The 12,294-nt window shown below is 26.3% G+C and overlaps 1 protein-coding gene across 1 annotated transcript; it reads left to right on the forward strand.

Annotated features, from left to right (window-relative positions):
- Positions 1 to 1,753: 1,753 nt before the first annotated feature.
- LOC132930477 (DNA-binding protein RFX2-like) lies at positions 1,754 to 11,507 on the forward strand. The gene is made up of 19 exons (XM_060996378.1): positions 1,754 to 2,342; positions 3,893 to 4,038; positions 4,131 to 4,302; positions 4,940 to 5,042; positions 5,126 to 5,216; positions 5,448 to 5,588; positions 5,703 to 5,840; positions 5,911 to 6,092; positions 6,175 to 6,538; positions 6,604 to 6,844; positions 6,901 to 6,998; positions 7,063 to 7,197; positions 7,359 to 7,494; positions 7,550 to 7,592; positions 7,882 to 7,924; positions 8,080 to 8,194; positions 9,162 to 9,228; positions 9,383 to 9,434; positions 10,666 to 11,507. The coding sequence occupies exons 2-19, from the start codon at positions 3,901 to 3,903 to the stop codon at positions 11,227 to 11,229; spliced, it is 2,823 nt and encodes a 940-aa protein (XP_060852361.1). The 5' UTR covers positions 1,754 to 2,342; positions 3,893 to 3,900; the 3' UTR covers positions 11,230 to 11,507.
- Positions 11,508 to 12,294: the final 787 nt, after the last annotated feature.

Consider the following 12,294-nt stretch of genomic DNA (forward strand, 5'->3'; position numbering starts at 1 on the left):
CTAAATCCAAAACAACTAAAACCCGTAGATGACATAATGGGATATTGCTTATATCACCACCATTACCATACACACAGACACAGTTATATAACATAGCATAGATATGTAGTTAAAAATGTATGTGATTATTTATTACATTACAGTGAAAAGTAAAAGATATATAGGTAAGAGCTAAGAGCATGATTAATTTAATAGTGTAAATATATATTATTTATTATATAGTTGTGTGATACTGTAATAATGTTATAATATCTATTTATTAGTTTAATAAAAAAAACTCCAGTCAACCATATCCAATAGTTGCATGTATTTTTATGACTCCACAAAGGAAAAACATATTCTCATTTCTCAGCATAACTTTATTAAAAAGTTTGGCCATCCCTGCAGGACTCTAAAGTAATCTATTTACTTTTTTTTTCACTCATCAACGCCCAGACCGAACCTGGTCTAGAGACTTGTACAGAGGTTCCTTAAGCAATGTAGGAGCGTACTAAGAAAGGATGGGGTAAATATGTATATATATGTTTTTTTTTAAATTAATTTTGTAATTTATAATTAACTTTATCGGATTAAATTTATGTCTATGACACTTACAAAGAATGTGGCTTTCTATTGGTAAATTAATTTTCAAAATCGGTTCAGTAGATCCAGAGATTACCCCTAACAACGTCAAAAAATGACTTCTCTTTTTATAATAATAGGTAGTAGTAGTATAGATAAAATAACTGAAAAGATTATTGAATTCGTTAATAGTTTAGTTCAATTTTTAAAAATTAAAAAGTTGTTTTCAAGTAAACTGCATGACGAATTAAAATCTGTTGTAGATAGGGTTGGGATACGTCAAACGTCCCGATTTGTAATATACTTGTCCCGCTTCAAATTTTTAGCGGGACGTGTATGTCACAATACCTAATCTATTTTTTTTTTTTAGTGTCCTGATTCCCGCTTTTTAATAAAGCAGGACGTCAATATCCCGACTTTTTTACAATATTACATTTCAAAAAATTGTGTCTTGCGAGTTAAAAAAAAATCCCAACCATAGTTGTAGATATAATTTGTATTTTATCTGATGACTACCCAAGTTGGTACAGTTGGCAGGTACAGCTAGGTAGGTAGATAGGTATGTATTTTATTAGAAAACAATGGTGCCCGGGGGGGAGGGGTTAATGCCCTCCCAGAGAAAAATGTATACGATATTTTTACTTTCCTTTATTATTATTTACTTTATGGCATACCGCATACCTATCGAAAATATGTACCATACCCCATACCCCCCCCCCCCCCCCCCCGGGAATAGAATGCTGTCTGCAGAAATAAACATTGGCTAATATTATTAATACTTATAAATATAAATAATTGACAAATTGAAAATATGGTCCTAAGTTAGTTTAAGATTTTCAATAATTAGAATATGAATTAAATATATATATTAGATATTAAAGGAAAAAACGGGGTATGTATATGCAAAACCCTCATGTATTGTAAATACTACAGACAACTTGATAAATATTGATGTAAACTCATATTTATTCCGTCTATTGGTCTATTTGTTAAAAATTTAAAATATACTAACTTAGTAGAAGAGTGTAGTCGGTAGTATGTAGGGAAATCACAGATTAATGTAATAATTGTGAGAATCAGAGAAAATATAACGGCTACAGCTCTACACCCAAAAACTTAGTCCTAGTTGTATCTAATGTTCTATAAGTAGACACCGCCTCTTGTCTATTACAATTTTCAACTTACAGCTGTACAACACACCGGTGGCGCCCGAAGCACACGCGCACGCGCACACTCGACAGAGCTTATGCACACACACGGCGACGTCGGCGGCGGCATGTCCATTGACCATTCCTAAAGTTCGGTAATTTTGTTATTGATCGTGTATTGTTGCTCGCACGAATTAATAAATTAATTATGTTTTTGGCGGCAAATATCAACAACCAGTGAAATGAGGTGAACTGTATATACAACTACGAGAAGCGCAAAATCCGACGATATTCACTACGACTTTAGTGCCCTTCCTTGATCATGTTATTTTATTGTGTTGGTCGCGCGTTTGTTCAGTTTGTTGTGACTGACTGTGTTCCTAGCAACGGGAGAAAAGCGCCGTAGCCATAGACACCATAAACATGCGTAAACGCCTTGTCTGTCAACAATATTCGGGTGAACGATTAACTCGAACAATTGCATTATATTGTGTTCGATTATAGTTCGTTGTACACACACGCAAAGTTGACGACAGAACAAAACAAAAGTGGTGTGGAAAAGAGTTTTTAATTCTTATTACAACTTAAAATAAGCAAATCATAATATTAATACACTTATATTATTTACAATAGGTAATTATAATTTAGTTATTAATATATCCGTATTATGTACCTATATTAAAGTCATTATTGCATAACATTTTTAATACCTAAATAATAATTACTTAGTATTTACTTACTTGAAATTATAAGATTTAGTTTTAAGCGGATGTCAAAGCTCTGTTTGTTTTCTCTCTCTAGCCCATGCACTGCAACATAGACAAAACGCATTTACGCAATATCATTTTTTTTTTTATGTTTTTGAGTAATCTTAGAGTAAAATCAATCATTAAAAAATGAATAATAATAATAATAATAAGAATAATAATTTTGAGGATTTAACGTATATGGATTTGTCTAAATATTGTCTCAAAACATTTAAACATCATTTAAATTAAATTTTTTTTTTTTTTTGAAAGTCGAATACAAAATCAAATAACAATAAAATATAAAACCGATATGTATTATGTTATTCCCTCAAAAATATTATCCTCTAAACTTTTGGTAATAGGTGATTTTACTCAAAGATTACTCAAAAGTCATAAAAAAAATTTTTATGTGAAAGTGTATTGTCTATGTTGCACGTGGCTGAATGGCTCTTAGTGAAAAAACAAATACGCGTATTCATATCGCGTTTACATCCTCTTAAAATTATTATTATTCAATTTTAAAAACCTATCTAATTTAAATAAACGCCTTAATTTTTTTTGTAGCACAGCTTATTTTTGTTGGGATATTTAAAATAAAAATGTTTACTTTTTAATATTTATTTTAATGTTTTAAATAAATTGATATAAATATATATAATATATATATAGGTACTTTATTTTCCTATTTATAATTAATTTTTATTGTAATACATTTTAAATACATTTTATTTTTTGATTATGAATGAAAACAATTATTTTCAAAAAAATCATACTTTGAATAAGAATTAAGAGCAATTAAATTTTTTAATATTTATTTTTTTTGTTATACTATGATGACATAATTCATTAATATGATGAATGCATAAATAATTAAAATTTTGTTACACTTGATATTTGTTGCTATGGTTACATCATATGTTCTAATGATAAACATGTCAATAATATATAATTAATTCCTTGCAATTCAAAAGTCATTTTCATGATCTAATGTCTTTAACAACAAGAGATATTCTTTTTGATATAAATGTTTTCTAATTTCCCACTAATATTTTAATAAAATATATTTTATCAGTTTTATTAAATAACAATTTTATATTATTTGTTTATTAAATTATATGTACTTAAATAAATATACCTATATATAATAATAATTTAACTAGAAATATTAAACAATAATACCTATTTGCCTATTTTGTTTAAATATAAATAGCGCAAACTATTCATTTATTGAATACCTAATTAAAAGAATTAATCTTATCAACTCACATTTTGGTATAATAATATCCTTACTTGTAATTTTCAATTGCATTATACAAGTCACAAAAAATATTTTATATTACATGAGTGCTTGTTTTGTTTGTAGTTTTTAACTACAAGTTCGATTTAAATTATTTATCAACTTTAAAAAAATTATGAAATTAAATATGGATTTAGGTTATTCCATGGCGATTTCGGTAAGGAGTAGAATCAAATTAGAAGAATCAGCTGGTACTAGCTCTCAAACTAATGCTATAACTGTTTTAAAAACTGGTGAGGTTGGTCAAACTCGTATCATACAACCAGTACAACAAACTTCTGTAGTGCGTACATACATTGAATAAATAATTCATTAATTTGTAATCTTATAGGTATTGTGTAGGTATAAAAAAATTTTAAATCTTTATGTTTTTAGAATATCAATAGTTATAGACAACTTGCAAATGTTATGCCATGTGGAATTAATACAGTTCATAATAATGTTTCTAATAAATTAATGGATGATGATAAACATTGCCTAGATCATAAAGATAGAAATTCTTCTACAGTTACTGTCAATAATGATCATTATGTTGTAGCAGCATTAGGTAAGTTCAACTAAATGGCCACTATTGTATAAATAATATTTAAGAAATAATGGAGAAATTTTTTTTGATGATGAATACATTTCTTTTCAAAAAAAAATTAAAATTCTTATCTTATTCTTATACAATGTTAGTTCTCCATTTTTCATGTAAAATGCATTTAAACAAATATTGTAAATATAAAATTACACACTTACAATTTATAAAGGACTTAAGGAAAATATTATACTTTCCTTACACCAATACCTGCAACACTGGCCACTGGGTAATACTCAGGGAAATATTTATAATCATTTTCATTTTCATTTTTATTAGTTTACATTTTCTTAATTTCATTCTATTTTATATTAACTATCTAGTACAGTACTTTTTATTTTGCTTAAAAGATTAATCATATTGGTGCACATTTTCACTTAAGTTAAGCCTTGTCTTATGTAATAGGTATGTAATATTTACATTTATTTGATTTTTTTTTCATGCTAAATATTAATTAATTTAATTGCATTTGGATTCTATGTGATTCTTTTGTTTATGTTAGCTCAATTTCTTACAACTATTTAGTAAGACATCAACATGTATAACATGCATTTATTGCATATATATTAAAGTTTAACTTTCTAATTGTTTGTTTTCTGTTTAGTTCCCAAAATAGAGCCTATTGATTCTGATGACATAGATTCTACTTATGTACAGTATGTTGAAGAAACTGGTAAACAAGCAATTTTCAAAAATGAACAAAATATGTAAATTTCTTATAATCAATTTTAATATAAATTGTGTATTAACTTTATTAACATATATCAAAATATATTCTTTAAATTTTAAGGATGTACCCAATTTATACTGTGAATGAGAGTGGAACAATGTATCAAGCTGGTCAGACCCATTACACTCCAAGTACAAATTCTTATTCACAAGTAACTATAATATTTATACAAATTCTGATTAATTTTTGCTATGATATTTTCATGATTTTGACTGACAGAATAATCCAAAAATTCTTCACCAATTAAGATTTCCTTTTGTTTTATATCTTATTAAGAATCTGTACAGTTAATAGTTTGGTTTTCTGGATCATTCTGTATAATTAATTATAATTTCATTGCTATAATAAAATGTTGAAATTATAATACGTTCAAATTTTATAGGTTATAAACACCTTAGACCAACCAACATGTCATGCACAAATTATAAGTAATGGAACCTATATTGTACAACAGAACGTTGACAATTATCACACTATTATTTCTACTTCTCAAAGAGACAGCCCAAATTCTACTATATCTTCGGTATTATAGTTTTTATTATAATATGCCTAAATGTATTTTGTTTTATACATATCCTAAATTTTTATAAATTGTTGCATTTTACTTAATACAATTTATGTTTACTTTTATTTTTAGAATATGTCATATCATACAGTAACCACTATTGACTCTGACATAACAAACACAAATATAGATCAATTGAATGATATCAAGTTAAATACGGTAATGCAAAACTCCAGTCTTACGCGCACAAATAAAATTTCTCCTGTAATTGTAAGCATTTGATAGATTTTATTTAGAACAATAATAATAACTCATTACTCAATAATATATTATTATGAAGATCAACTGGCTGATGGAAAATTATGAAATGGCTGAAGGAGTGTCATTACTTCGATCAACAATATATAATCATTATTTAACACATTGCTCGAAAACTAAAATCGATCCGGTAACTGGACCATCATTTGGTAAAATTATCCGATTTGTGTTTATGGGATTACGTACAAGACGTCTTGGAACTCGGTATGGTGCTATTTTTTACTATATTTTCTTTTTTTACTACATTACTTGATTTATTTAGTTAACATTTTTTTTTGTTTTTTAGAGGAAATTCCAAATATCATTATTATGGTATAAGAATTAAAGCTAGTTCATTATTAAATGACTTTAAAGAAGAAGAAAACCTACCAGATCAAACAAACCAAAATAGTAGTTCAAAAAATATTAAGTTTATTAACATGAAAGAGCAAAATTGCAATCAATACACCAATAACAGTTCAGATTCTACTAATTGTTCTCAAAACTTTATTCCATCTTCTCCTCAAGCACAAGACCAAGAATATTTAGGCGATGGTACTAATGTTGTACCAGAATTTCCTGATATTATATTGAATGAACTAGAATTGGATGATAATTGTACTTTAAAAGATGTAGATACATTCAAAAATTTGTACCGTAAACATTACGAAGTACCTACTAAATTGTTTTTAATTTGAAACTTATTATTTTTATTTATATAATACTGCCTTTATAGGCATTTTTAGGTGCTATATTGAATTTAGAATTTAACACTGTTGAGTCACTCTGGCGTCAATTTTGGTGTAGTCAAAATAATAATAACGATGAATGTGAAGAAAAAAAATGTTTATCTAAAAAAAAGTTATATTCATTGTCTAAGTGCAAAACATTGCAACTATTTGTGAAAACTGCTGACTTTCTATTTTATCAAAACTTAGTGAAAGTTTTAATTCCAGATGTTCTTCGGCCTGTTCCTAGTATGTTTATTTCATGTGTGTATTTAAAGATATATCAATTAATAAATTATGTACAGAAACATTAACACAAGCCATTAGACATTTTTCCAAAGGTGTAGAGTCATGGCTTATTTCGGCAATGCAGGGATGCCCAGAAGAAATGATCTCCATAAAAGTTATTATTTGTATAAGATACTTATTCAATTATTCATTGTTATTACTATAATTTATAATTTTAGGTGACTGCTGTTAGAACCTTTGCACAAACATTGCGTAGATATACTACTGCAAGAGCTGTGCTTCAAAATTATACCCAAATAAATCAAATGCTTACTGATTTGAATCATGTGGACATCCGTAATATACAAGAACAAGTAAGAGATTATAATATTTTGATATTCTTAAGTTTATAAAAATATGTATGAAGTCAATAGTTTAATTATTAAAAAGGCTTCTGGGGTATGCCAATATGATTTTTCATTTTTTTTTTTCATTGATATAGTATAATGATTGTGAAAATTTTTTTTCACAACAGGTTCAACTAATAAGTACTTTGGGAAGTGAAAATGATTCAGTTTATACAAAGAAGAGAGTTTATAGTAAAATAAATGAATGCTCTGAAATGCTTTCGGATTTTAATGAACTCTCTAAAAAAACAAAAACTCACAACTGTTAGTATCTTAAAATTTGTATGGATAATGTGAATTGATTACATTTGATTTTTAGATTCGGCCACTACTTCTACAGATACAGAATGTTTTAATGTCTTGTAAGTATTTTTATTAATAAAAGGCAATGATTGTGTATATAAATGATCCATAAAAAAATCTGTTGCACTCAATGTTTTGAAATTTGGTACATAGGATATATTTAACACCATATTTTATGTTTTTCATTTTTTCATGGAAAAAGTTTAGTTATATAGCTAGTTTAAAAACAAATTGTTTTTACTTTGGTTTTAATAGTTTTTACACATTTTAATTGAAATATTATTATATTAATATATTATTATATATTATTTTATTTTATTGTTGAATAAATAACTACTTTTGTTGTAGAGTAAAAAATCCATCTAAAGAAACCAACAACAATAAATCTAAGGTACTATTTTGTGTTATTTATAATTGATTTGAGTTATAATAAATATTTTATTTTTTTTATGGCTGTTAGAGATGGACTGAAAACTATTGCCAATCCTATAGAAAAGAAAAACCTGTTGAAATTTAGATTAATATTCTTGAACATTTTTTTTTTAGATGGAAATAAAAGAAGAAATACAGTTGAAAGATGAATTTGAACAAAAACATAATTTAAAAATAGAATACTTGAAAGAAGATATATTTGAAGATCATACACAAGAGATTTACAATGGTAAAGTCTACATCTTACAAATGTTATTTCTGAGATAAATGTTTTGAATTTTGTTCTTCTATAAATTACCTTAACAATAGAAATGAGATAGGTAGTCACTTTTTTTACACCTTTAATAATTTTTTTTTTTTATCTTAATGATACTCATATATAATATATTAAAATATTATAGTCTCACTACAAAAAAATAGTTTTGAATGCAAAGTTTTGTTTAAAATTTAAAAAGTAAATAATTTATACTAATAACCTTGCTAGTCTGACTTATATAACCAGGGACTGTGAATTATTTTCTTAAATAAACATAAAAAAAATAGAAATTATAGAAATTATACAGGGATAGGCTAACTAAAATAGTAGATAAATTATTGTTTTATATTTCTTGGTAGATATTGGTTATTTTGATAAATCGAGAAGCCAGATGGTTGCAGGATACTGGAAAACATATTATTTGTTTATAATATTTATTTATAGTGTTATTTTATCTCATACATTATATTGTAGATTTCCAAATAACTAGTGTGGTCTTACTCTACGTTTTTATTATATTTATTAGTCGATTTCATTTATTTTCTGACTAATATTTATTTATAGTTTATAGTATTAAAGATTGAAATATATGTATTTGTGTTATCACTTAAATATCTAACAAAAAAACTTGTTATTTTTTTCATAACTAAATGGTAAAATGTAACTATGTAAGACCACTGTTATTGTCAATGTTATTTTTATTTGTTTTAGTTGTATTTATATTTTAAACAAATAATAGATTATTATTTTAATAATAGTACAGTTAAATCATTAATTTTATAAATCACATTTAAGATAAATTCAAAAGATAAATGTTTAAGAATGAAGTATCTAAAGATATTAGTTTTAAAATATTTCTTTTTTATTACAAATAATATAATATAATTATATTATGTTTATAAATGTTGTATATTATTAAACCATTTTTTTAATTAAATAGATACTGCTATGATTAACTCTTCTTACAATCCAAGTATTTCAGAAGTCCATAAAAAGTACCCTAAATTGTGAGTATGAAAATTGAGTAAAATTAGCTAATAATTTATGTTCAAAATAATGTAAATATAAAAATATGTTATTATGAACAAAATGCACATTGCGCGTGTATGTAAAACAATTGTATTACAGTATTAAAAAATTAATAATTCTGTACTTTTGTAGATCTCATAAATTATCAACAAAACAAAATAATGAACAGAAAATAATAATTAAGGTTTGTATACCACTTTTTTTAGTATTTTATTATTATTATTTATTATTATAATTTTAATCATTCAATTTGATATGCTAAAGCTAAATAATTATGCATGCCCCTAAAATACTTAAAATAACTTTCTAAAACAATTTTTTTTTATATAACATACTAACCATCATGCCATCGTTCAAGGGATTCTAGTTCAATTTGATAAAAATTAGATATTTAAACAAAAAAATATTAATTTTAGTTATTTTGTTGTAATTCAAAATATATATATTATTCATAGCAACATGAATATTTTTTTGCAGTTTACCTATATTAATATAATTTACTAAACTAGGTACTAAAGTACTAAATAATATTAATTTATATAATAAACCTATTCACTCTGATTTACAGTATATCTGTAATAACTTATAAGCTAATAACAGCTATGTAGACATAGTTAAAAAAAAAATAAAGTAATATTATAATAATTACTATACGGTATTATTATTATATACCTATGGTTTGTTTTTGACAAAAATTAGTTGAAGTAAAATCTACTGTATTAGTAGTTGAAAAATAAATAACATGTAATAATAATAAAATATTTTTATAAATTTAAGCTGATGGTAGCTATTTAGAAATGATTTTTTATAGATAGTTATGATTTATTATTGAATTATTTGAATTTAAATTTAACCCAATTTTGAGATACAACACCTACTATGTACAGAATTTTTTTTAATTGAACCTCTACCCATGGTAGCTAGGCTCTCCCTTTATCAGCTCTCTTACTATAGTATCCGCCACTAAATGAAGTATTTTTTGTTTTTAATACTATTATAATATATTTGATTAATCTGTTTTCTAAAATAATATTTAATATGTTTATTTTATCATATAATTTTTATTTCTAATCTTCTAATCTTATAAAATTAACTTTTTTTTATATTTCTTTATCTATGGTTATAAAATTATAATACCCAATTTTAACAAATTATATTCATTTAAGTTATGTAAACAAATGTATGGTAGATGTACTATTGTACTAATTTCTTATAATTTATTCGTAACTTTGTTTTAAATATTTATCAAAATAAAGTATGATAAATTGTAATTATATTTAAGAGTTAATAAGACATTAAGTTAGTATAGTTTAGTTTATTCATACTAGTTTTTACTATACATTTTAAATTATTTAGTGTATATATTTGTGTATTGAGTATATCTAATATATTTTTTTTAAATTAATATTTCATAGGCGGAAATAATGTCACCGATCAACACAAATAAACGTAAACGACAGACAACTGATAAAGAATTAGAATATTCGAAAAACGATTTATCTCGATCAGTGGACTCGGGTGAGGAGGCATGTGGATATGATAGTAATAATCGTTTTGGTGATTACAGTGAAGATAATTTTGAATTTTTCGCTGCTCAAGAAGATTACAAGTCGGAATATCCCACTATGGCCTACACAAGTCTGTTTTCTTGTCGGTTTTGCGACAAAGAATTTAGCAACGCCAATAGCTTATCCAGACACGAAAATGTTCACACTGGAAAAACTCCTATCGAGTGTGACGTCTGCTTTAAAACGTTTATCAGCAAATCCATATTGTGTATACATAAAAGATCGCATACCGGAGAGAAACCATATGCGTGCAACGTTTGTGGCCGATCGTTTACGCAAAAGTCACATTTGGTTTTACATCATAGAACACACACAGGCGAAAAACCATACAAGTGCGTACTGTGTGAAAAAAAGTTCTCATCAACCAGTGGTCGAGCAGAACATACGCGTAGACGTCACCCATACGTTTGATTGTAGTACACGATAATGATGTCCTAACAAATATTCGATTCTTGGGATGAAAACATAGCTAATTTAAATTTGTCGGGAATCTTTTAAGAAGCAATTTAAAGTACTTCAAAACTTGAAATGAATGCATTATATTTCTTATAATTTCTTATATTATTATTGTTAAATGTTTACACTTTGTATACCTATCATTTATCAATTTTTTCTTAAAAAATTAAAAATAGTTTTCTTAAAAATAAAAATTGTTTATTAAATAAAATTAAAGGAGAATTTTTTCATAACTCAAAGACGCAAACCAAGCAATGATCGCTTAGGATTGAGAATTCGAGAACCCATTACCCAATAAACTGAATAAACATGCAATATTATCTTTACCTACATCGTCGTAAACACGACGTCCACAAAGGCGTCAGGTGCGGATTCAGAGAGAGGCTATGTTTGCTCGGGCACCGCCTGTCGTCTAAGCCACCAACAGGGATATTAAAATTACTCCAGAAGAAGTTATTGAAGAATTTTTTTTTTTTTTTTTATTTTTATTTTGAATATTACAATCTATACAGGGGTGTACAATAAGTAATAATTATGGTGAGAGAAAGAAAAACTATGAACTAATAATAACATGGTAGGAAATCCCTCATTAGGGACACCTAGTGGCTTTACAATAACATTTACAATTTATACAATAACATTTACAATTTAAACAATAACATTTAATTTAAACGGTTAATAAAATTTTTAAGTCGCGGCACCAGTTCCGCTTGAGTCGTCTAGTTGGATTTCCGGGTAGTGCTGGTGTAGCAAGGTCCCTGATGAGCTGGTTGGAGTTGGATTGAAGTTTTGCGTGGAAGCGTTTGTAGTATATGGTAGCAGTTTCGTTAACAGAGCAGATTCTTAGGTCGGAGTTAATTGTATTGTTGGAGATATACCAGGGTGCTCCAGTTATTATACGACAGCAGATATTCTGGAAGGCCTGGATAGTTCTCTTATTAGATTGTTTAGCAGAACCCCAGATTACTACCCCATACACCCAGAGAGGTTGCAGAAGAGTTTTATATAGTATGAGTTTAA

This window comes from Rhopalosiphum padi, chromosome 4 (assembly GCF_020882245.1).
Source record: "Rhopalosiphum padi isolate XX-2018 chromosome 4, ASM2088224v1, whole genome shotgun sequence".
NCBI lineage: Eukaryota > Metazoa > Arthropoda > Insecta > Hemiptera > Aphididae > Rhopalosiphum > Rhopalosiphum padi.

Excerpts from the sequence above, each read along its gene's own strand:
- LOC132930477 (XM_060996378.1), top strand. The coding sequence starts at position 3,901 with ATGGCGATTTCGGTAAGGAGTAGAATCAAATTAGAAGAATCAGCTGGT. Across the intron at positions 6,999-7,062 it reads AAGAAATGATCTCCATAAAA|GTGACTGCTGTTAGAACCTT; the intron begins GTTATTATTTGT and ends TTATAATTTTAG. Across the intron at positions 7,593-7,881 it reads ACAGAATGTTTTAATGTCTT|AGTAAAAAATCCATCTAAAG; the intron begins GTAAGTATTTTT and ends CTTTTGTTGTAG.